The 26,775-nt window shown below is 39.2% G+C and overlaps 1 protein-coding gene across 3 annotated transcripts in view; it reads left to right on the top strand.

The window, feature by feature from the left end:
- Positions 1 to 527: 527 nt before the first annotated feature.
- RXYLT1 (ribitol xylosyltransferase 1) overlaps positions 528 to 26,775 on the top strand; it is a 55,838-nt gene continuing 29,590 nt past the window's right edge. For 2 of the 3 annotated variants that reach the window (XM_066258240.1, XM_066258242.1), the window contains exons 1-3: positions 528 to 863; positions 1,728 to 1,883; positions 6,513 to 6,615. In XM_066258240.1, the coding sequence (XP_066114337.1) occupies positions 701 to 863; positions 1,728 to 1,883; positions 6,513 to 6,615 (422 nt within the window). In that variant the 5' untranslated portion in view covers positions 528 to 700. The remainder of the gene's footprint in view (positions 864 to 1,727; positions 1,884 to 6,512; positions 6,616 to 26,775) is intronic. The other variant, XM_066258239.1, reaches the window with a different exon arrangement.

Here is a 26,775-nt window from a genome sequence, read left to right on the forward strand (position 1 = left end):
GGGGAAGAGAGAGGTAGAGAGAAAGGAGAGGGGGAGAGGTGGAGAAGCAGATGGGGGCCTCTCTGTGCCCTGGCTGGGAATCGAACCCGGACTTCCACGAGCTGGGCTGACGCTCTACCACTGAACCAACCGGCCAGGGCTACAGCTTAATTTTTTTAAATGGACTTTTATATTCATTCATCCGTCAATGCTGCAGGCCTTATGCTAAACTCTGGGGATTGCAAGTCAAACAAAAATTGAAGTGATCTGTGCCTTCCCGGACCACCGTTGAGTGTTGTAAGTCTTTACGTACATGGGAAAGACGGCAGGATTGAAAGAGATGATGAGTACACTGCAGAAGTCAAGGAGCAGCACAGAGGGATGGCCGGAATTCCAAGGCCCAGTAGAGAATCAGAGCATTGCAGGCTCTCTGCGCCCCAGAAGGGGCGGGGTCTACGACAGGGCGGGGCGGAAGAGCTATATGAGGAGCTCGGGAATCCTGGCGGCAGGAGCTCAGGGCGGGGCCTGAGCTGCTCTCGGTCGGGGGCGGCCGAAAGAGCTCTGGGCGGGGCCTTGGCGGTGCGTGAGAGCGGCAGGCTGGGCGGGTCCGAGTGAGTCCCTCCGCCCGCGCCCGGGCCTGAACCGGGCCCTGCTCGGGCTGCGGCCGTTACCTTCGGCCTCGCTCCTTGGTAGCGGGGGCCTGACGGGAAGTCTAAGTGGGATGCGGCCGACGCGGAAACGGCTGTGCTTGCTGCTAATCGCCCTGTACTGCCTCTTCTCTCTCTACGCCGCGTACCACGTCTTTTTCGGGCGCCGGGGACGAGCCATGTCTTTGAAGGGCCTCAGGAAGGGGGCGGCCCCGGCGCCTGAGGGGCGCGGCCGAGGTAGGACGCGGAGCAGTGACCTCAGCCCCCGGCGGCGCGCCCCGACTCGGGGTTGCGGGGATGCAGGGCTGTAGGGCTGGGCGGGGCCGAGCCGAGCCGCGGGGCCGGAACTTCGCTTTCATCCGGGATTGTCCCGGGGCCGTGGTTCGCTTTTCCCCCTCGGCTCTCCTTAACCCGCCGGGCTGGAGGGTGTCGAATATCTCGACCCCGCCCGAACCCCGCACGCTGCCCCACTTAGCACCCTGCAAGCCTTAAAACGTGTGTTAAAGAGCCAAGAAGTTGTCACAAAATGCCACCGATTCTCGAGAATGCCGCTGGGTTTAAGGCTTTTATTTCCGTATTGAAACAAAAAGCCTTCTCTAATCATATCGTGATTTCGGAAGCCGATGCGCTTTTCCTCCAAATCCTGGTTCCCTTCCCTGCTCATCTCTTCCTTTTCCCAGAATTTTTCGCAATAGTGTCTAAATTGGACTGAATAGTGACTATTGGACACTTTATTCTGAAGTCAAGTTTTTATGCACAGGCTACATATAAATCTATAAAGAACTTCACTAAATTACATTTGTAACTTGATACATATTATCGTTATTTTAGAAGTTTTTTGTTTGGGGGAGATAATTTTGTGTTTTGTGTTCAATTTTATCTCTAAAATCTTTCAGAGTAAAGGGTTAATAAAAATTAAATTGATTTCCCTTTTATTTTTAACCTGTGTGTTTAACCTGTTCAAATGTAGTTGCTATACCTCTGAAAAATTGAATTTAGGATGAAATTCTAACTCGAACATCTCGCTTAAATGGCTTGCATTTATTCGCAACTCCAGCTCTACCTTACTGATAAACACTGTTACTCTTTTTAAAAACACAGAACAATCTACTTTGGGAAGTGAAGAATGGAATCCTTGGGAAGGAGATGAAAAAAATGAGCTACAACACAGATTTAAAACTAGCCTTCAAATATTAAAAAAATCTACGGAAGGGAAGACAGACTTCCGAGTACAAATCTGGAGCAAAGCTGCCATTGGTAAGTTAATGTGTAGAACTAAAATATGTAAAACTCAGCACAAAATGTACTTTATTAATATTAAATTCAATTCTTTCTAATACATTTATAGTTTATTTCATCATTTATTAAGGTATCATGATGTATTCTTTTGGTTTTTTTCCAATATTTTATTTCTCTTTTCTGTTAGGCAATATCTACAAGTACATGCACACACATACTCTATTGACCTCAGGTTTATTTGTAGATACAAAGAATGGGTTGTGTAAGCATTATTATAGTTAAATGGCTATGTCAACTAAATTTTCTTGAGTCTGTGTTTATTGACACTTGATACACAGTATAAGTTGTGGCCACTGCCCTTGATGGGCAAACAAGTTTGGGAAACATTGAACTAAAACAAAATTAAACCAGGTTCTTTATTGATTTCACAGAGCCTTTCACAGGCCAATATTCATTGTCAGTGTCTAAGATGGAGATATAATATGTAGCTGTTTAAACTTGATGGCCTACGAAAGTCTTTTCCTCTGAGTGTCATGAGAGCCTAGCATTCCAAGTTATGGATTATACTCAATTAGAGAAGAGAACCCTCAATTCTTAGAAGAGTCAGAAAGAATTTAGTGAATTAGAAGAGACAGTATTTGGGCTTTAAACATGATTTGGGTTTATATGTAATGTGAGGAATATGGATAGAAAGTACCCGATGAGAGGAAAATAAACAGAGGAGAAAGCCTAGGCCATGTTGTTTCATTAATTCATTCACATTCAGATATACATCCTTGAAGATTACTGCTGACCTCTAAAATTTAGGTACACCAACTCATATTTTCAATCATCAAGTTCTAACAATTTCATAAATCTCTAATATTAATTTCTTCTTTTAAATGACCATTTATTTCCTCATTCTAGTTTTTAATTAAATCTACATCTTAACAAGTTTTCATATTTCCAGACATTTTTAAATCCAATATGCACATATTGGACCGATGAGTTTTATGAAACCCTGTTTTCATCCACCTGTTCCCCAGGCATAGTCATAGCAGGCCAGTTATAGACATTCCTATTTTAAAAGAGAAAATAAAAGTAAAATTGAGTCACTGGTCCAAGCAATTTTGAAATCTAGCCAGACAAGTCCATTAGGTTTGAATGCCTGAGAATAATCGGTGACTCAAAGCTTTGCTGCTGGCCTTTCAGTTCTGCCGTTAGTTATTCCTTTTTCATGAAGGTTAACATGTGTTTTCAGGTCAGTAGTTTTACACTCTGTTTTCAAAATGTAAGATTTTCTGAGTCCTCAACAGCCTTTTTTTACTTCAGCCTCTCTCAGTCCCTTTAATCCAAGCTGCCAGTGTTTCTGCTGATACAACATTCTCAACAACCTTGTGGGGCTCCTGTGTGTGTTGTAAGGATTCATCACATTAGAAAGGGCTCCTATCCTTGGCCGGTTGGCTCAGCGGTAGAGCGTCGGCCTGGTGTGCGGGGGACCCGGGTTCAATTCCTGGCCAGGGCACATAGGAGAAGCGCCCATTTGCTTCTCCATCCCCCCCTCCTTCCTCTCTGTCTCTCTCTTCCCCTCCCTCAGCCAAGGCTCCATTGGAGCAAAGATGGCCCGGGTGCTGGGGATGGCTCCTTGGCCTCTGCCCCAGGTGCTGGAGTGGCTCTGGTCATGGCAGAGCGACGCCCCGGAGGGGCAGAGCATCGCCTCCTGGTGGGTGTGCCGGGTGGATCCCGGTAGGGTGCATGTGGGAGTCTGTCTGACTGTGTCTCCCTGTTTCCAGCTTCAGAAAAATACAAAAAAAAAAAAAAAAAAGAAAGAAAGGGTTCCTCCACAGGTCTTTCATGGACAATCTCTCTCTATTTCTGGCTTCTGCAAAGATTACTGAAGGAGATTCATAAATTACACATCTAATATCTTCAGAGAGCTCTCTGTATGACTAAATATGATCTTTTCATCTTCTGAGGCACAAGCCAAAGGATATCAAGTCACATCCTTGGCCTTCACTCAAGAGTATGCTTTCCTGACCATGAATCTCCTAAATTTTCACCTCTTTGCAATCTGAATAGGCAGAGAATTTCTCAAATCATCAAATACTTGTTCCTTTTTACTTAACAGTTCTTACCTCAATCTCTCTTTCCTCTCCTGTTTTACTATAATCACCAAGAAGAAACCAGGTCACAGCTTCAACACTTTGTTTAGAAATCTCTTCAGTTAAATATCCAATTGCATTGTTTACAAGTTCTGTTTTTCACATAACTTCAGAACACAATTCAGCTAAGCCATCTGCTGTTCTATAGTAATGTGCAACTTAACAAAGTGATATGTCTGAGAAAATTGTTAAGCAGTTTTATCCTTGTGCAAACATGATAAAGTATACTTACACAAACCTGGATGGTATATCCTACTACTGTAAATATATATGCTATACTTTTCTATGACACAATGGGTTTATACCAGCATCACCACAACTACATGACTAATGCATTCTACCATGACTTTAGAACATTGCTAGGCATAGGAATTTTTCAGCTCCATTATAATCTTATGGAATCACCATCACATATTTAGTCCATCATGGACAGAAATGTCATTATATGGTACATGACTGTATAACAAGGATCCCCATTTCTCCAGTTTCTGATAACATGTTACTCGTTTCCTGAGCCCTCACCAGCAATACTTTTTTTTTTTTTTTTTTGCATTTTTCCGAAGCTGGAAACGGGGAGGCAGTCAGACTCCTGCATGCACCCGACCGGGATCCACCCGGCATACCCACCAGGGGGCGATGCTCTGCCCCTCTGGGGCGTTGCTCTGCTGGATCCAGAGCCATCCTCAGCGCCCAGGCCATGTTTGCTCCAATGGAGCCTCAGCTGCGGGAGGGGAAGAGAAAGACAGAGAGGAAGGAGAGGGGGAGGGGTGGAGAAGCAGATGGGTGCTTCTCCTGTATGCCCTGGCTAGGAATCGAACCCAGGACTCCTGCATGCCAGGCCGATGCTCTATCACTGAGCCAACCGGCCAGGGCCACCAGCAATACTTTTAATGTACATTTTTCTGCTAACAGTATGTGTATGATTTAGGTATTCCCTAAGATGAAATAGGTTTTTTCCTACCATGCTCCTAATTTTCTTCTGAGTTCTTACTAACTGAATCATTAACATCCATATTTCTACCTCTGATTTGTTCAAGGCAATCTAATCTAGGTTTTCTTTTTTTTATCAGATTCTTCAAAATTCAGCCTCTTCCCATTACCTAATTCCAAAGCTACTCCAGAATTTTAAATACTTGTTATGTCAATACCCCAGTTCCAGGTACCATATAACTATGTAATCCATAGTCTCCTATGGATTTAGTTAGAGCTATTATAAACTATTACCAAAAATTTAGTGGCTTACAATAATTCAAATTTATTATCTTACGTTTCTGAAAGCAGAAGTAAAAAATGTGTCCACAGGCCTGTATTCTTTTTGGAGGTGCTAGAGAACTACTTTCCTTGCATTTTAGAGCTTCTAATCTAGAGGCTACCCACATTTCCTTTTCCCATGGTTCTACACCATTCTGACCTCTGCTTCCATCCTCACATCTCCTTCCCTTACTCTGACCCTCCTGCCTCCCTCTTGTGAGGGTCCTGGATAATCTCACCACCTCAGCATCATTAATTTAATCGCATTTAGAAAGTTTCCTTTGCCATGTATTGTAACACATTCACAGGTTCTTAAGAATACATCCTTGGACACTTAGGGGTGGGGGGCATTTTCAGCCTACTACATTAAGAAAGCTTTATCTTTAAACATATTTTGTGTGTGTGTGTGTGTCCTTTTCATTCCAGGATGTAATGAGCATGAAACAAAACTTATCTTTCAATGTCACTAAAATAGGGTTCACAGATTACCTCATTGTCTCCAGATTTCTTTATTGTGTGACACTACTTTCCTGTACTCAGAGACCTTTCAGTCAGGTGAAATCATGGTAAAACATCAGTCTGCTCTAAGGAGAAAAGATGCAATGGTATTTGTCTGCAGAGGGCATCATTGCAGTGAGGGATGTGTGTTTAAGTGAGAAGAAGGTAATGTCCCCATGACATAATGAAAGTATATATACGTACATGGGCTTCTCTAATTGTTTGGCACAAAATAGTAAATCTTCTCAGTTTGTTATAATCATAGCATGTATCATAGCAGGTCCTCCTAATGTCCTTTCATTCAAATTGTTTTATTATAATGTTTATGAGATGCCACAGGAACCTAACTCCTGTTTATATCAATTAGCCTACAGTAAAATTGGTTTTGTTTTATGCCCTTTCATCTAGAGTCACAAAACATATTCAAGGATGTTAAGTGAGGACTTCCTGTAATAATTTACATAGTACTATAACAGTTCAGGATAAAACAGGTAGTAATGGTTTAGTGATAATTAGGCATTTCTCAAATTTAGAGTAAGAGAAGTTATTTTCTTACACTGACAACGTCCGAGTTCTGTCTCTGATACAATAGCTGCCATACTGAGGATTTTGAGCTATTGCTTGCTAGCACTGCCTGCCAAGGGACCATGAAGGAAAAAAAACCTGGTTTCCTAATCAAATAACATAAAAGAGCAGAACTTAAGCTATCTCACACACCAGAGTAGACCAGACAATAATTTTTTTTTTTAATTACCAGGTTTGTATCTCTGGGAGCATATTTTTGAAGGCTTACTTGATCCTACTGCTGTGACTGCTCAGTGGAGAGAAGGAAGTTCAATTGTAGGAAGTACACATTACAGGTATTAATTGCACAATGTTAACCTTTGCTGTGTTGTCATACAATGTTTTATATAAATACTAGAATAAAAATAAGAGGACATGACATTAATAGAAAATATTCTCACTTCAATTTGTGAAGAATAAAGAAATAAATCTCATAAATAGATATTCATAGCTAAAGTTTACCTTGAACATTTTCTTATGAAATTAAGTATAAAATAATCCTCTTTTTTTGGAATCGTGTCTCATTTTTATCAAAATATTTCTGAGTACATGGAAAGAATTCATGTTCCAAATCTTGTAACATTTAATTGTTGATGAGGACGTAACTTTAATAAAACTTAAAATTACTTTCAGTTTTTCTGTTTCATGTAATAGTTATGTTCACATATATTTATAAGTGGTATCAAAGCTGTTGCTATGAGTTTTGAAATTTTTATTCATTAAAACATATTTCTTGCCTGACCAGGCGGTGGCGCAGTGGATAGAGCGTCGAACTGGGATGTGGAGGACCCAGGTTCGAGACCCCGAGGTCACCAGCTTAATCGCGGGCTCATCTGGTTTGAGCAAAGCTCACCAGCTTGGACCCAAGGTTGCTGGCTCGAGCAAGGGGTTACTCAGTCTGCTGAAGGCCCACGGTCAAGGCACATACGAGAAAGCAATCAATGAACAACTAAGGTGTCACAATGAAAAACTGATGATTGATGCTTCTCATCTCTCTCCGCTCCTGTCTGTCTGTCCCTATCTATCCCTCTCTCTGACTCTCTCTCTGTCCCTGTTTAAAAAAAAAAATTTCTTCCTGACTGGTGGTGGTGCAGTGGATAGAGCATCAGCCTGAGATGCTGAGGTCCCAAGTTCAAAAACCCAAGGTGGCCAGCTTGAGCATGGGCTCATCTACCTTGAGCACAGGCTCATCTGCCTTGAGCACAGGCTTGCCAACTTGAGCACTGGATCACCAGCTTGAACGTGGGATCATTGACATGACCCCGTGGTCACTGGTTTAAAACCAGAGTCACTGGCTTGAGCAATGGGTCACCACTGGCTTGGCTGGAGCCCCCTAGTCAAGGCACATATGAGAAGCAATCAATGCACAACTAGACTGACACAAATACAAGTTGATGCTTCTCATCTCTTTTCTTTCCTGTCTGTATGTCTCTCAAGAAAAAAAAATTATATATGAGTTCTATAATGATTTAATGTTATAGGTTACCATTTTGCTACAGTACTAGAAATCTGTTCTTTACATTCAATAAAACCAATGTATTAAGAGATTTTTAGCTTTTATTTTTTTATGAAAACCTTTAATTATGACTTCATATTTTCTAAAGATTTTTAATAGGTAGAATTAAGATTTTATTTAGGGCTCTGACCAGTGGCTCAGTGGATAGAGCATTGGCCAAGCATATGGATGACCCAGGTTCAATTCCCAGTCAGGGTACACAGGGGAAGTGACCATCTACTTCTCTCTGCTGCAGCCAGTGGCTGGAGCGTGGCCCAAGGCACTAAGGATAACTTGGTTACTCCAAGTGTGTCAACCTCAAGCCCAAAAACTAGCTTGGTACTTGAGTATACACCCCAGACAGGATTGCCAGGTGGATCCCCCTCCAGGCACATGCAGGAGTCTGCCACACTATCGCCCCTCCTCTCACCTAAAAAAAAATTATTTAGAAAAATTACTCTGGATGATGCCAGAGTAATGGTGGCATGAGAGATACCCCTGATCTCTCCCCTTGGAAGTTCCACAAATTGAACAACAATAGCACAGTGACAGATCCCAAGCTGGGCTTGCAAGTATAGTGCTCCCTAATCTATTATAGAGGTTAGGTTCCAGAATCCCCTGCAATAGGCAAAAATCCGTGAAGTAGCAACCTTATATTTATTTTATTATTTGTATATATTTTAAGGTTTTATAAACCCTCCCCACACTCTTATAAATCTTTCCCACACAGTTATTATTAACCTTTCCCACATTCTTCTTTTTTTTTTTTTTTTTTTCATTTTTCTGAAGCTGGAAACAGGGAGAGACAGTCAGACAGACTCCCGCATGCGCCCGACCGGGATCCACCCGGCACGCCCACCATGGGGCGAGGCTCTGCCCACCAGGGGGCGATGCTCTGCCCATCCTGGGCGTCGCCATGTTGCGACTAGAGCCACTCTAGCGCCTGAGGCAGAGGCCACAGAGCCATCCCCAGCGCCCGGGCCATCTTTGCTCCAGTGGAGCCTTGGCTGCGGGAGGGGAAGAGAGAGACAGAGAGGAAAGTGCGGCGGAGGGGTGGAGAAGCAAATGGGCGCTTCTCCTGTGTGCCCTGGCCGGGAATCGAACCCGGGTCCTCCGCACGCTAGGCCGATGCTCTACCGCTGAGCCAACCGGCCAGGGCTTTTCCCACATTCTTACAAACACTTCCTATGTGTTTTCCATACATGCGAGTCTTGTCTACTCATCTGCCCTATGCAACGTTTTATTTCAATTTAATATTCTTTTAATATATTTTAATTAATATTTTTTATATTTTCAATTTTTTAGAATAGAAAATGCTTATTTTACCGCAAAAATAATTAATACATATATATATATCAATACCTATATACTACAAAATCCTGCGATATAGTGAAAAATCTGCAATACAAAATTAGATATATACAAGTTTAAAGTCCACAATATGCCTGACAGGGCAGTGGCACAGTGGATAGAGTGTTGGACTGGGATACAGAGGACCCAGGTTCAAAACCCCGAGGTCACCAGCTTGAGCATGGGCTCATCTGGTTTGAGCAAAGCTCACTTGCTTGAGCCTAAGGTTGTTGGCTTGAGCAAGGGGTCACTTGGTCTACTGTAGCCCCCAGATCAAGGCATGTATTACAAAGCAAGTCAATGAACAGCTAATGTGCTGCAACAGAAATTGATGCCTGTCATCTCTCTCCTTTCTTGTCTGTCTGTCCTCATCTGTCCCTCTCTCTGTCTCTCTCTGTTTCTGTCACAACAAAACAAAACAAAAAAAAAACCCCACAATACAGTGAGACTGTGAAAAGTGAACCACGATATGGCAAAGGACAACTGTATGCCTGAAAGACCACACACCAAATACACTAAAGGAGGGATGGGGTAAATAGGGGGACAGAAGATAAAACACATTTGTGGTAAGCTCAAGAGAGAAGACAAAACCGGAGTGACAGGGTTTTTTTCTCTCCTGAACTTCAGAGAGGAGGGAAGCTCAGGCTTTCTGGATTTTGTTTCAGGGGTATGGAGAGGGAAGCCCAGAGTGACTTGTCTCCTTCTGCTGGGAGCACTAGTGAGACAGAGGGGCAGAGGGGGAGAAACTAAACCAAAGCAGCCAGAGTGCTAGGTCATGGCCGGTGTTCCCATGGTCTGCCGGCAGCCCACACTCGGCAGAGACAGACAAAACTAAAGCATGGCCCCCCAGCCTCCCAGACCCCACCTTCCTCACTTCATAATATAGAAAGTGGCAAAAATAAACCCCAGAGCTACCTCTCCATAGCCACTGTCACCCCTGAAGAACAGAGGTGCTCTATGTCCGGTCCTTGGGTCTGTGTAGACACGAGGAGGAGCACCCACACATCTGAGATCGCCATTGCTAATACCATAAAGCCAGAAAACCATGCTATACCCCCAAAGCCATAAAACCCTCAAAACATGCCCCACCTACCAATGCAAATGCAGCCCTGCCTACATCATCATGACAGCAATACCTACTGGAAGAAACCTCTCAAAATGGACATTTATTTTTCCTTTTTCTTTTTTTTTTTAATTTTATTTTTTTAATGGGGCGACATCAATAAATCAGGATACATATATTCAAAGATAACAAGTCCAGGTTATCTTCTCTTTCAATTATGTTGCATACCCATCACCCAAAGTCAGATTGTCCTCTGTCATCTTCTAACTAGTTTTCTTTGTACCCCTCCCCCTCCCCCTTTCCCTCTCCCTTTCCCTCCTCCCCCCGTAGCCACCACACTCTTATCAATGTTTCTTAGTTTCACTTTTATGTCCCACCTATGTATGGAATAATGCAGTTCCTGGTTTTTTCTGATTTACTTATTTCACTTCGTATAATGTTATCAAGATCCCACCATTTTGCTGTAAATGATCCGATGTCATCATTTCTTATGGCTGAGTAGTATTCCATAGTGTATATGTGCCACACCTTCTTTATCCAGTCCTCTATTGAGGGGCTTTTTGGTTGTTTCCATGTCCTGGCCACTGTGAACAATGCTGCAGTGAACATGGGGCTGCATGTGTCTTTACGTATCAATGTTTCTGAGTTTTTGGGGTATATACCCAGTAGAGGGATTGCTGGGTCATAAGGTAGTTCTATTTTCAGTTTTTTGAGGAACCACCATACTTTCCTCCATAATGGTTGTACTACTTTACATTCCCACCAACAGTGTATGAGGGTTCCTTTTTCTCCACAGCCTCTCCAACATTTGCTATTACCTGTCTTGTTAATGATAGCTAATCTAACAGGTGTGAGGTGGTATCTCATTGCAGTTTTGATTTGCATTTCTCTAATAACTAATGAAGATGAGCATCTTTTCATATATCTGTTGGCCATTTGTACTTCCTCCTGGGAGAAGTGTCTGTTCATGTCCTCTTCCCATTTTTTTATTGGATTGTTTGTTTGTTTGTTGTTGAGTTTTATGAGTTCTTTGTATATTTTGGATATTAGGCCCTTATCTGAGCTGTTGTTTGAAAATATCATTTCCCATTTAGTTGGCTGTCTGTTCATTTTGTTATCAGTTTCTCTTGCTGAGCAAAAACTTCTTAGTCTGATGTAGTCCCATTCATTAATTTTTGCCTTCACTTCTCTTGCCATTGGAGTCAAATTCATAAAATGCTCTTTAAAACCCAGGTCCATGATTTTAGTACCTATGTCTTCTTCTGTGTACTTTATTGTTTCAGGTCTTATGTTTAGATCTTTGATCCATTTTGAATTAATTTTAGTACAGGGGGACAAACTGTAGTCCAGTTTCATTCTTCTGCATGTGGCTTTCCAGTTTTCCCAGCACCATTTGTTGAAGAGGCTTTCTTTTCTCCATTGTGTGTTCTTGGCTCCTTTATCGAAAATTATTTGACTATATATATGTGGTTTTATTTCTGGACTTTCTATTCTGTTCCGTTGGTCTGAGTGTCTACTTTTCTGCCAATACCATGCTGTTTTGGTTGTCGTGGCCCTATAATATAATTTGAAGTCAGGTATTGTAATGCCCCCAGCTTCATTCTTTTTCTTTAGGATTGCTTTGGCTATTCGGGGTTTTTTATAGTTCCATATAAATCTGATGATTTTTTGCTCTATTTCTTTAAAAAATGTCATTGGAATTTTGATGGGAATTGCATTAAATTTGTATATTGCTTTGGGTAATATGGCCATCTTGATTATATTTATTCTTCCTAACCAAGAACAAGGTATATTCTTCCATCTCATTATATCTTTTTCGATTTCCCTTAACAATGGTTTGTAGTTTTCATTATATAAGTCCTTTACATTCTTTGTTATGTTTATTCCTAATTTTTTTTTTTTCTTGCAATTGTGAAGGGGATTATTCTTTTGAGTTCGTTCTCAGTTGTTACATTGTTGGCATATAGAAAGGCTTTTGACTTCTGTATGTTAATTTTGTATCCTGCTACCTTACTGTATTGGCTTATTGTTTCTAGTAGTCTTTTTGTGGATTCTTTGGGGTTTTTGATGTATAGGATCATATCATCTGCAAAACGTGATACCTTTACTTCTTCTTTTCTGATATGGATGCCTTTTATTTCTTTGTCTTGTCTGATTGCTCTGGCTAGAACCTCTAGAACCACATTAAATAAGAGTGGAGAGAGTGGACAACCCTGTCTTGTTCCTGATTTAAGGGGGAAAGCCTTCAGTTTAGTGCCATTTAATATGTTAGCTGATGGTTTATCATATATGGCCTTTATCATGTTGAGATATTTTCCTTCTATACCCATTTTGTTGAGAGTCTTAAACATAAAATTGTGTTGTATTTTATCGAAAGCCTTTTCTGCGTCTATTGATAAGATCATGTGGTTTTTGTTCTTTGTTTTGTTGATACGGTGTATTACGTTAACCGTTTTACGTATGTTGAACCATCCTTGAGATTCTGGGATGAATCCCACTTGATCATGATGTATTATTTTTTTAATATGTTGTTGTATTCGATTTGCTAGTATTTTGTTTAGTATTTTAGCAACTGTATTCATTAAAGATATTGGTCTGTAGTTTTCTTTTTTTGTGCAGTCCTTGCCTGGTTTTGGTATGAGGGTTATGTTGGCCTCATAAAATGTGTTTGGAAGTATTGCTTCTTCAATTTTTTGGAAGATTTTCAGTAGAATAGGAACCAAGTCTTCTTTGAATGTTTGATAAAATTCGCTGGTATAGCCGTCAGGGCCTGGACTTTTATTTTGGGGGAGGTTTTTAATGTTTTTTTCTATTTCTTCTCTACTAATAGGTCTGTGTAGGCTTTCTGCTTCTTCTTGACTCAGTCTAGGAAGGTTTTAATGTTCTAGGAATTTATCCATTTCTTCTAGGTTGTTGAATTTAGTGGCATAAAGTTTTTCATAGTATTCTACAATAATTCTTTGTATATCTACAGTGTCTGTGGTGATTTCTCCTCCTTCATTTTGGATTTTTTTTATTTTTATTTTATTTTTATTTTTTTACAGAGACAGAGATAGACAGGGACAGACAGACAGACAGGAACGGAGAGAGATGAGAAGCATCAATCATCAGTTTCTCGTTGCGCGTTGAGACTTCTTAGTTGTTCATTGATTGCTTTCTCACATGTGCCTTGACCGTGGGCCTTCAGCAGACCGAGTAACCCCCTGCTGGAACCAGCGACCTTGGGTCCAAGCTGGTGAGCTCTTTGCTCAAGCCAGATGAGCCCGCGCTCAAGCTGGCGACCTCGGGGTCTCGAACCTGAGTCCTTCCGCATCCCAGTCCGACGCTCTATTCACTGCGCCACCACCTGGTCAGGCTGGATTTTTTTTATATGAGTTCTTTCTCTTTTTTCCTTGGCAAGTCTTGCCAAGGGTTTGTGAATTTTGTTGATCTTTTCAAAGAACCAGCTCTTTGTTCTATTAATTTTTTCTATAGTTTTACTGTTCTCTATTTTATTTATTTCTGCTCTGATTTTTATTATCTCCTTTCTTCGGCTGGTTTTGGGTTGTCTTTGTTCTTCTTTTTCTAGTTCCTTAAGGTGTGAAGTTAAGTGGTTCACTTGGGCTCTCTCTTGTTTGTTCATATAGGCCTGAAGTGATATGAACTTCCCTCTTATCACTGCTTTTGCTGCATCCCATAGATTCTGACATGTCATATTATCATTTTCATTAGTCTGTATATATCTTTTGATCTCTGCACTTATTTCTTCTTTGACCCATTCATTTTTTAAAAGTATGTTGTTTAGTTTCCACATTTTTGTGGGATTTTTTTCCTCCTTTTTGCAGTTGAATTCTAGCTTCAAGGCTTTATGATCAGAAAATATGCTTGGTACAACTTCAATTTTTCTGAATTTGCTGATGTTGTTTTTGTGGCCCAACATATGGTCAATTCTTGAGAATGATCCATGTACACTGGAGAAAAATGTATACTCAGTCACTTTGGGATGAAATGTCCTGTAGATGTCTATCATATCCAGGTGCTCTAGTGTTTTGTTTAAGGCCACTATATCTTTGTTGATTCTCTGTTTGGATGACCGATCTAGAGCCGTAAGTGGTGTATTGAGGTCTCCAAGTATGATTGTATTTTTGTCAGTTTTTGTTTTAAGGTCAATAAGTAGCTGTCTTATATATTTTGGTGCTCCTTGGTTTGGTGCATATATATTAAGAATTGTTATGTCTTCTTGATTCAGTGTCCCCTTAGCCATTATGAAATGGCCATTTTTGTCTCTGAGTACTTTTGTTGTCTTGTAGTCAGCATTATCAGATATGAGTATTGCTGCACCTGCTTTTTTTTGGATGTTACTTGCTTGGAGTATTGTTTTCCAGCCTTTCACTTTGAATTTATTTTTATCCTTGTTACTTAGATGAGTTTCCTATAGGCAGCATACAGTTGGATTTTCTTTTTAATCCATTCTGCTACTCTGTGTCTTTTTATTGGTGAGTTTAATCCGTTTACATTTAGTGTAATTATTGACACTTGTGAGTTCCCTATTGCCATTTTATAGATTGCTTTCTGTTAGTTTTGTGTCTTGTTTGATCCTTCTCTTTCATTTTTCTATCTTTTGTTTTTATTTGGTTGTATTCCATACATCTTTCCTCTGTTGCTATCTTTTTTATCTCATGTGCTTCTGTGGTGGTTTTTTCAATGGTGGTTACCTTTAAGTAATGAAAAGTGTTCCTACCCTGTTCATTGTAGTGCACTATTTTGTGAGTACTTTTGCACTCCATCGTCCTTTGCTACTGTTAATCTCCGTCCTCTCTCCCCCTTTCTTTTTGTTGTTGTCGCAGTTTAAATTTGGTTTTATTGTGTTCTTCATGTAGCTTTTACTTGTGGCTTTGTTTGTTTTTGTTCTTTGTATCTGATTGGAGAACCCCCTTTAGTAATTCCTGGAGTGGAGGTTTTCTGATGATAAATTCCCTCATCTTTTCTGTATCTGTGAATGTTTTTATTTCTCCTTCATATTTGAAGGATAGCTTTGATGGGTATAGTATTCATGGCTGAAAGTTCCTCTCTTTCAGGACTTTAAATATTGGGGTCCACTCTCTTCTAGCTTGTAGAGTTTCTGCTGAGAAATCTGATGATAATCTAATGGGCCTTCCTTTATATGTTGTATTCTTCTTTTCCCTGGCTGCCTTGAGAATTTTTTCTTTGCCGTTGGTTTGTGCCAATTTCATTATGATGTGCCTTGGAGTAGGTTTGTTGGGGTTAAGAAAACTCAGAATTCTGTTTGCTTCATGAATTTGAGGCTTTAGTTCTTTCCACAGGCTTGGGAAGTTCTCATCTATTATTTGTTTGAGTATGTTCTCCATTCCATTTTCTCTCTCTTCTCCCTCTGATATACCTATTATTCTTATGTTATTCTTTCTGATGGAGTCAGATAATTCTTGTAGGGCTATCTCATTTTTTTAAATTTTTGAGTCTCTCTTTCTTCTTCTCTCTGTTGTTCCTCAAGTTGCTTGTCTTCTATTTCACTAATCCTCTCTTCTATCTGGCCTGTTCTATTAGCTAAGCTTCTTACCTCGTTTTTCAGCTCGTGAATTGAGTTTTTCATCTGTTTGATTTGTTTTTATAGTTTCAATTTCCTTGGAAATATATTCTTTGTGTTCGTTGAGTTGTTTTCTAAGCTCCCTAAATTGCCTTTCTGTGTTTTCTTGTATATCTCTGAGTATTTTTAGGATTTCTACCTTGAATTCTCTGTCATTTAGCTCCAAAGTTTCCAATATATTAAATTTTTTCTCCATAGATTTTTCCTCATCTATCTGTGTTACCTCTCTTTCTTTTGTATCCATGATATTCGATTTTCTCTTCCTTAATGGCATCTGAGGGTGGTTTTATTGATAGTATTAATGAGATTTAATAAAGAATAACAAGTTAAAAAAATAAAAATAAGAAAAAGTTGTGTTTTTTAAAAAAAATTAATAATGAAATAAAGAAAAATAAAATAAAATTAAAATTAAAAACAAAAAGGAAATTATTCCCCCCTCCTTTTTTCCTCTCCTCTCCTCTCCCCTCTTTCTTGAGAAAATCATGTGGTGAACTATGAATTATATTGTATTAAATAGAACAAACAATGCCTGTAATGGAGGGCCTGAATTGAGGAAAAGTAATAAAGGGGCAAAAATAATAATAATAAAAATAAAATAAAATAAGATAAATAAAAAAGCGGGGTATGGACCCACAAAAAGCAAATAAGGAAAAAATTTGGATCAAGAATAAAATGATTTGTGTTTAGGTGTTGGTTGACTAAGAGTTATGATGAGAGGAATAAGAGGAAAACAGGAAAATGGGGGGACAAATTAAAAAATTACTATTGTATTTAGTGGAACAAGAGCTTGATAAAATGGAGAGCCAGGGATGGGAGCACTGCTAGTGAGTTAAAAAGGTGAAGTAAAAAACCCTCAAAATGCCACAAACATAAGTTTGAGTCCCATATAAGATAATTTGTTCATTATTGAGGTTTGAATGAGAGGAGACGTAAAGGAGAAAGGAAGAAACTAATATAGAGGGAGAAAAGAAAGAGAGAGAGAGAAAAAAAAAGAGGGAACCACTAAAAGAAGAAAAAAGAAAAGAGAGGAGAGAGAGAGAAAGAGAGAGTTAAGGGTTTTGGAGTGCAACCCTCATAGAGAGAAAGGAAGAGGAAAGAAAAGATAATGGGAGATGTAACACTTATGGGTAGTGTAGTTCAAGGAGAGGAGAGAGTAAGACCGGTAGAGAGTTAAACGACCAAATTGGAGGAGGAAGAAGAAGAAAAAAAAAATCAAGGATGAAGATAAGAGAAACAAACAAATATAATAAAATGGGATGGGTTATAAAGTCTGCGGATTATTCTTGATTTTGAGAGGTTATCGTCTTGCTTTTTCTTTTCTCTCCCTCTTCCTGGTTTGTGACTCTGTACCCTGGGTTCTGCCCCTTTGGCACGCTGAGGTAGAGGTTTGCAGTTGATAAGTCTCTATGGCGATGTCATGTATTGTGCTTTAGTCACGTTGGCAGTCGAGGCTCATTAGCATTTATAGGCTCCGACAGTGAGAGAGTCCGTGTTCCTGGAGCCTCTCTCCTAGTCTTTCCTTCCTCAATTAGTAGCCTGATAATCCAGCTATGTGGTTGCTGCTGCCTCTGCCTGGATAGTAAGAGGCTCAAAGAGCTGGCCATTCCCCACTCTATTTCCACTCAGCACAGGGCTCTGGGTAAGGCTCAGTCAGTCAGAGCTGCTAGCGTAGTCAGGCAGGGCTTCCACCCACTCAAAGACGTCTGTCTCTGCCACTCTGTCCGGTAAGACCAGCGGGCACCCACTCCCAGGGCGCTTGGAGGAAACTCTCGCTCACTATCTGCGTGCGTAGACCAGGATGTCAGGCCGGAAGTCTCGCCCTCTGAGCGAAACCCCCCGCCGCACTGAAAAGTTCCAGCGTTGGAATTGGCTCTCGCTCCGTCCCGTGTGCGGCTTTTTCAAGACACCGGGGCGGCCTGAGATTCCACTTTCGGCCCACACAAAGGCCCCTGACTCTGCCCCTCTGTGGGATAAGACGGGCTCCCACTCCTGAGGTGCTGGGAGGAGTCTCTTGCCCACTCTCCGTGCGCGCCGACCAGGATATCTGCCCAGCCGCCTCACCCTCTGAGTGAAACCTCTCCCGCATGGACAAGTTCCAGTGTAGGAATTAGTTCTCGCTCCCTTCCCATGTACGGCTCCCTTAGGGCACTGGGGCAGCCCGAGATTCCGCTTTTTGGCCCACACAAAGACCCCTGACTGCCCCTCTGTGGGATAACACGGGCAGGCACTGCCGAGGCACTCAGAGGAATCTCTCACTCACTATCTGCACGTGCAGACCAGGATATCAGACCAGCGGTCTCACCCTCTGAGTGAAACCCCCTCCCGCATGGAAAATTTCCAGCATTGGAATTAGTTCTCGCTCCCTCCCTGTGTGCAGCGGAGATTCCACTTTTGGCCTACACAAATGCCTCTGACTCTGCCTCTCTGTGGGACAACACGGGCGCACACTCTTGGGGCTTTGGAAGGAATCTCTCGCCCACTATCTGCATTTGCCGACCAGGAGATTGGGTAAAATGGCTGCCCTGCTTGTCTTTCTTTATCTGGGTTTGGCGCGAGTGTTAGCTGTATTGCCCGGTTGTCACAGGAACAGTTTTTCCTCGGCTTGGATCTCCGTGCCACAGCCTGGTTTGACTGTTTGTGCCGTGGCCTGGATCTATTCACCCCCTTTGCCCGCCTTAGTTTCTATATTCTCAATTTCCAGTGAAAGCCGCCCTGTTTAGGTTAGTGAGGAAGGCGGAGCATTTCTTACTCCCTATTTCCTTTGGGGTTTGGTTATATATTTAGCCAATTTTTCACTCAATCATACCTTTGGGTGTATTGCAAAACATCTGGAGGCTCCAAGGATAGGTTTTTCTGTTTCTGGTTGAAGATCTTGTTAAGTTTTGGGGGAGATTTATCAGTATCGCTTCCTACCCCGCCATTACTCTGACGTCATCTATATTTTTCCTTTTTCCTTTTTTCCTTTTTTTCTTCCTATTCGGTTTTGAATTTAATTTTCTTTAATTTTTATATTTGCTATTGTATATTTCTTAATTTTCATTTTTTGTTTTTTTAGTTGTGGTTTTGTTAGGGTTTTTAACAGCACTCTCAAATGCCCTCAAGGCAAAAGAAATTGAATACCATGGCTACACAAGACAGAGACATAGTTCAAAAAGAAAATGAAAAATCTCCAGAAAATAATCTCAATCACATGAAAACCTTGGAGTTAAATGATAGAGAATTCAAAATAGAAGTTCTGAAAATACTCAGTGAGGTAAAAGAAAACACCAGTAGACAACATAATAAGCTCAGGAAACCAATACTCACCATGGAGATTGAAACTTTAAAAACAGAGATAAAGAACCCAATACATGGATTGAAAACTAATGTTGCAAGTTAAGCTAATAAAACAAGCTTTACAGAGGAAAAAATCAGTGACATTAAAGACAGGCAACTAGAGATGCTACAGAGAGAAGAGGAGAAAGACTGAGTTAAAAACAGCACTACAAAAATTGTTTGACTCTATCACAAAGAGCAATATAAGAATATGCATATATCAGAAGAAGAGAGGGAGAAGAGAATGGAGAGACTATTCAGACAAATAATTTATGAGAATTTTCTAAGCCCATGAAAACACTTAGAGGCTCAAATCCAAGAAGCACATAGAATGCCAAATTACTGCAACCCACACAGACGTACTCCAAGGCACATTTTTAAAAATTGTCAAAAATCAATGAGAAAAAAAGAATCCTCATGCAGCTAAGGAAAATAAGAACATAACATATTAAGGAAAGCCCATTAGGTTATCATCAGACATCTCAACAGAAATTTTCCAAGCCATAAGAAAGTGGACCCAAACATTCAAAGTACTGAGAGAAAGAAATTACCAATCACGAATACGATATTCATCAAAGTTATCCTTCAAATATGAAGGAGAAATAAAAAATATTTGCAGACATACAGAAGTTGAGAGAATTTATCACCAGAAATCCCCCACTGAAAGAAATACTCAAAGGGATTATTAGACCAGAAACAAAGAACAAAACAAGTCAAAACTACAAGTAAAAGCTCCAACATGATTACAATAAAAATAGGGTTAATCTGTGAAAACAATAACATAAAAGGGAGAGAATAAAGATCTGCAGTAGTAAAGGAGGATGGAGTGCAGAAACATTCATAAGACAAAAAGACTCTCTTGTACATATAAACATTTTTCACTTAACCTAATGATAATGACCCACAAAGAAGCCACTACTCAAATACACAGCTTAAAAAAAGAAGAAACAAGGGAAAGACGTGTGGACTACTACCAAACAAAAAAAACGACTGACGGAAACACAAAAGAGAAGAACCAAATAAGACACAGAGCTACCAGATAATAAAACATAACATGGTTATAGAAAATCCTCAAGTGTCAAAAATTACCCTAAATGTAAATGAACCGAACTCACCAATAAAGAGGCACAGAGAAGCAGATTCTATCAAAAAATAAAACCCAACCACATGCTGCTTTCAAGAGACACAACTAAGCTGCAAGGACAAAAGTAGACCCAAAGTGAAAGGTTGGAAAACAATTCTCCAAGCAAATAATATCCAAAGAAAAGCAGGTGTAACCATACTCATATCTGAAAATGCTGAGTTTAAGACAACAAAGGTAACCAGAAACAAAGATGAATGTTTCATAATGATAAAGGGGACACTGTATCAAGAAGACATAACACTTCTTAATATATATATATATGCGTCAAACCAGAGAGCACTAAAATATATGACACCTACTAACTGACCTAAAAATAGAAGCAGACAAAAAAACAATCTTACTGAAGATCTGAACACACCACTGATGGCTTTAGATAGATCATTCAACAAAATCAGTAAATAATTTTTGGCCTTAGATAACACACTAGACCAGTGGTTCTCAAAGTGTGCGCCGGGGCACACTGGTACACCCTATGGTATTCCAGAGAAATATGTCTCTGTTGGGGACCAAAAAACCAACAGGGTTTTTGGAGGTTAGATTTTTGGGGGACAGAGGTGTGGGGAATTGGCTGTAAGCTGACAAGTCTGCCCACACCCCACCTTACTTGCCTCATTAGGTTGAAAAAGGCTGTTAAACTGTGGTGCTGGATTGTTTACACTACCCCCTCCATGTTCCCCAGAAAGACTGGAGGCAAGTTTCTTCTATCCTCTGTTTGGTGTAAAGTTAAGATGATATGTATGGTGGGGGTTTTCTGCACTCAACACAATTAAGAGTAAAAAGAGAGGAATTCTTCAATGTATTGACAAGGAAATGAGAGTTTGCTTTTCAAATATATGCCCAAACATTCAAGAAATCGCTAGGATACATCAGGTTCATGTTTCTCATAAACACAAGAATGAAAAAAACTTAACACATTCGTACCAGGACCTGCCGTAATATAACTTTTTTGTCATTTTTTAAATTTTTAACCCCTCTTTTTTACGAATTCTAAAAAGCATAACAAAAAATGTAACATAAAAATGTTTTTAAATGTCAGAATAAATTTAATTTTGTCATATTTATTTCATTTAATTATCATAAAAGCACACTTGGACTTTATATTTTTTTCTGTAGTATTTGACTTAATTATTATAACATTTCTCAGAAATTTGTATATAGTGTGCCTACAATTATCTGTAGGATTTTAAATGTGCCCTGACTTCAAAAAGTTTGAGAACCACTACACTAAACCAAATGGACATAATAAACATTTATAGGACATTTCATCCCAAACTGTCATATTATATATTCTTCTCCAGTGTTCGTGGAACATTCTCAAGGGTAGACTATATGTTGGGCCACAAAAATAACATCAACAAATTTAGGAAGATTGAAATTATATAAAGCATATTTTCTGACCATAGGCTTTGATATTAAAAATTTACCATATTTTTCGCTCCATAAGACACACTTTTTCCCCAGAAAAAGGGAGGGGAAAATGTCCATGCATCTTATGGAGCGAAAAATATGGTATTTTATTAAATATTTTAACACACCATTTGGTTCAGATTTTTTTTTCTTATTTTCCTCCTCAAAAACTTCGGTGTGTCTTATGGTCAGGTGCATCTTATGGAGCAAAAAATACGGTAACTACAAATGAGAAGTAAAGAAACCCACAAAAAATGTGGAAATTAAACAACATACTTCTAAAAAATGAATAGGTCAAAGAAGAAATAAAAGCAGAGATCAAAGGATATATACAGACAAATGAAAATGACAACAGAACACATCAAAATTTCTGGGATGTAGAGAAAGCAGTAATAAGAGGGAAGTTTAAACCATGACAAGCTTTTATCAAGAAACAAGAGAAATGTCAAGTAAACAACCTAACATCACATCTTAAGGAACTAGATAAAGAAGAACAAAGGCAACCCAGAGTCACCAGAAGAACGGAAATAGTAAAAATTAGAGTAGAACTAAATAAAATAGAGAACAAAAAGACTATAGAAAAATGAATGCAGCAAAGAGCTGGTTCTTTGAAAAGATCAATAAAATTGACAAACCACCGGGTAGACTCACTAAGGGGAAAAAAGGAAGGACTCATATACCGTACATAAAATCTAAAATGAAAGAGGAGAAATTACCATAGATATCATAGATGTATAAAGGATCACAGAATACTATGAAAGATTATATGCCAACAAATTCAATAACCTAAAGGAAATGGATAAATTCCTAGAATTAAACAATCTTCCTAGTCATGAAGAAGTAGAAAACCTAAATAGACCTATAAGCAGGGAGGAAATAGAAACAACTATCTAAAACCTCCCCAAAAACAAAAGTCCAGGACCACAGGAATACACTAGTTAATTCTACCAAACATTCAAAGAAGATTTTGTACCTGTTCTCAAAGTCCCTAAAAATAGAAGAAGCAATACTTTCTAACACATTTTATGAGGCCAACATAACTCTCATACCAAACCTATTAAGGAAAACAAAAACAAAAGAAAACTAGAGACCAATATCTCTGATGAATACAGATGGAAAAATCCTAAACTCAATACTAGCAAATCGAATACAACACGTATTACAAAAATAATACACCACAATCAAGTGGGATTCATTCCAGGAGCACAAGAACGGTTCAACATGTGGAAATTGATCAATGTAATACACCACATTAATAAAACTATGAGCAAAATTTATATGTTCCTATCAATAGGTGCAGAAAAGGTACTAGATAAGACACAACATCCCTTTATGTTTAAAACACTCAATAAAATCAGAGTAGAAATTACTTCAATATAATGAAGGCCATATATGACAAATCATCAGCTAACATAACATCATACTAAATGGTGAAAAATCAAAGCGTTCCCTCTAAAGTCAAGAATAAGACAATATTGACCACTCTCTCCACTCTTATTCAACATAGTTTTGAAAGTTTAAATTGGAGCAATCAGGCAAGAGAAAGAAAAGGCATCCATATTGGGCAAGAAGAAGTAAAAGTACCATTTTTTGTAAGTGACATGATTCTATATATAGAAAACCCCAAAGACTCCACCAAAAGACTATTAGAAACAATAAGCCAATACAGTAAAATCACAGGATACAACATCAACATACAAAAGCCTATTGCCTTCTTATATGCCAATGACGAAGCTTCAGAAAATGAACTCAGCCTGACCTGTGGTGGCGCAGTTGATAAAAGCGTTGACCTGGAAATGCTGAGGTTGCTGGTTCGAAACCCTGGGCTTGCCTGGTCAAGGCACATATGGGAGTTGATGCTTCCAGCTCCTCCCCCCTTCTCTCTCTCTGTTTCTCTCTCTCCCTCTCTCTCTCCTCTCTAAAAATGAATAAATAAAAAAAAAAAAAGAAAGAAAATGAACTCAAAAAACAATTCCTTTTACAATTGCAACAAAAAATAAATATACTGCTCACAAAAATTAGGGGATATTTCAAAATGAATATGAAGTGATAAAATATCTCATAATTTTGGTGAGCAGTAAAAAAATACCTAGCAATAAACTTAACAACAAAGGATGTGAAAGACCTATATACAGAAAACTACAAAACATTACTGAAAGAAATTGAAAAAAACACAATGAGATGAGAAAATATTCTATGTTCAGGAATTGGAAGAATCAACATAGTTAAAATGGTCATATTGCCCAAAGCAATATACAAACTTAATGTACTCCCCATCAAAATCCCAATGCCATTTTTTAAAAAAATACAACAAAAAGTTATCAGGTTTGTATTGAACCATAAAAGACCCAGAATAGCCAAAGCAATCCTGAGGAAAAAGAATGAAGCCAGAGGTATTACACTGCCTGACTTTAAATTATATATACTATAGAGCCACCATAATCAAAACAGCATGCCTGACCTGTGGTGGCGCAGTGGATAAAAGCGTCGACCTGGAAATGCTGAGGTCACCGGTTCAAAACCCTGGGCTTGCCTGGTCAAGGCACATTTGGGAGTTGATGCTTCCAGCTCCTCCCCACCTTCTCTCTCTGTCTCTCTCTCCTCTCTCTCTCCTTCTCCCTCTCTGTCTCTCTCCCTTTCTCTCTCCTCTCTAAAATGAATAAATAAAATTTAAAAAAATTAAAAACAGCATGATATTGGCAGGAAAACAGACATACAGACCAAAAGAAAAGAAGAGCCCAGAAATAAAACCACATGTATATGGACAAATTATCTTTGACAGAGTAGCCAAAAAAACACAATGAAGAAAAGAAAGCCTCTTCAATAAATGGTGCTGGGAAAATTGGAAAACAGTATAACTTGACTATAGTTTGTCTTCCTGCACAAAAGTTAACTCCCATTGATCAAAGACCTAAATATAAGACCTGAAACAATAAATTACATAGAAGAAAACATAGATACTAAACTTATGGACCTTGGCCATAGAGAACAATTTATGAATTTGACCCCAAAGGCAAGGGAAGTAAAGGCAAAAATAAATGAGTGGGACTATATCAAACTAAAAAGTTTCTGCACAGCAACAGAAACTGACAACAAAACAAATAGGCAGCCAACTAAATGGATGATGTTTGCAAACAACAGCTCTGATAAAGGATTAATATTCAAAATATAGAAAGAACTCACAAAGCTCAGCAATGAACTAGCAAACAATCCAATTAAAAATGGGAAGATGACCTGAACAGACACTTCTCTCAAGAGGACATACAAATGGCCAACAGATATATGAAAAGATGCTCATCTTAACTAGCTATTTGAGAAGTGCAAATCAAAACTACAATGAGATACCACCTCACACCTGTTAGATTGGCTATTATCAACAGGACAGGTAATAACAAGTGTTGGAGAGGCTGTAGAGAAAAAGGAACCCTCTTTCATTGCTGGTGGGAATGCAGATTAGTACAACCACGATTGAAAAAAGTATGGTGGTTCCTCAAAAACTAAGAATAGAATTATCTTATGACCCAGCAATCCCTCTATTGGTTATTTATCCCCAAAACTCAGACATTGGTACATAAAGACACATGCACCCTGTGTTCATTGCAGCATTATTCACAGTGGCCAAGACATGGATAGTGTCCCTTGGTAAGAGGATTGGATAATGAAGCTGTGGAAAATATTTATATATACAATGGAATACTACTCAGCCATAAGAAACAATGACATAGTGCCATTTACGACATGGATGGACCTTGAGAACATTATACTGAGTGAATTTCGTAAATCAGGAAAAGCTGAGAACTGTATGATTTCACACATAGGTGGGATATAAAACTGAGACCCATAAGCATAGATAAAAATGAAGTGGTTACCAGGCGGAGAGAAATATTGGGGGGGGGGTCGGAGGGTATAAAGAGGGACAAATGTAAGGTGATGGAAAATGATTTGACTTTGGGTGATGGGTATACAACATAACCAATATTTCAAATGTTATAGGTGTATTTACCTGAAACCTATGTACTCTTATTAATTAATGTAACCCTGTTAAATTTAATTTTCTAAATAAAATTTTTAAAAATTAGGTATTAAATGACTAAACTTGTCTTTGCCAAATTGGAGTGTGCTTTTTAAGAAAATGTAGTGTAATGCATATTCTAAGAATACACTGGGGAACAATTTTTTTCATTTTCTGTTGCATGAGGTTTTAGAATTGTTTCTATATACTTCTGCATCACTGGTTCCAAATATGAAATTCGTTTTTTGGTGCATGCTCTAGTTTTTATGCAATTTTAACTTCTTTTTGTTACAGCTAATGGCATGCATTGGTTTTTAAACTGGAGTTAAAGGGCAATGACTCTTGGATTGAACATAACCACAAGGCAATTAATGTTTGACAAACATCATTTTTATATAATTGTAGTTGTTTTTAAATGTAAGAAATTATCATCTGATAAAAACACCCTCGTATTTGTTTTAAGATTGAATCATGACTTCTTCAAGTAGGCATAAATGTAAGAATAGTCCTGACACCTTCTGTTATATATGTGGCTGTTACACACTTCTACATCAAAGGTGCAATATTTCATCATTTGTGACACGTGCATATATTGCCTATTTTCAAGTTCCCCTTGGCAATCAAGACAAGAATTGGGCTCCTCATATTGTGTGTCATAATTGTGAGGAAATGCTTCATTACTGGACAAAAGGAAAACGCAAAGGAATGCCTTTTGGTGTTCCCATGGTTTGGCGTGAACCTAAGGACCACATTAGTGACTGTTATTTCTGTCTGATCCATCAAAGGGCATCGGCAAGAAAAAATGGCATATGATCGCATATCCTAATATTCCTTCAGCAATACGACCTATCCCACACTCTGAGACACTCTCAGTTCCAGTTTTCAATGGTTTTGTTTTATTCTAAGGACGAAGAAAGTGAACATGGTGATCAAGTATATTTTGATAAGATGCATGAGGAAATGGTTGTAGAATCTGAAGGGTCTTCTTCTGATGCCAAGCAGTCATTAACCCCTCAGCAGTTTAACCAAACTGAATTGAATGACTTAGTAAGAGGTTTGGGCCTATCAAAGAAAGCAGCTGAGTTA

Source organism: Saccopteryx bilineata, chromosome 2 (genome assembly GCF_036850765.1).
Source record: "Saccopteryx bilineata isolate mSacBil1 chromosome 2, mSacBil1_pri_phased_curated, whole genome shotgun sequence".
NCBI classification, from domain to species: Eukaryota; Metazoa; Chordata; class Mammalia; order Chiroptera; family Emballonuridae; genus Saccopteryx; species Saccopteryx bilineata.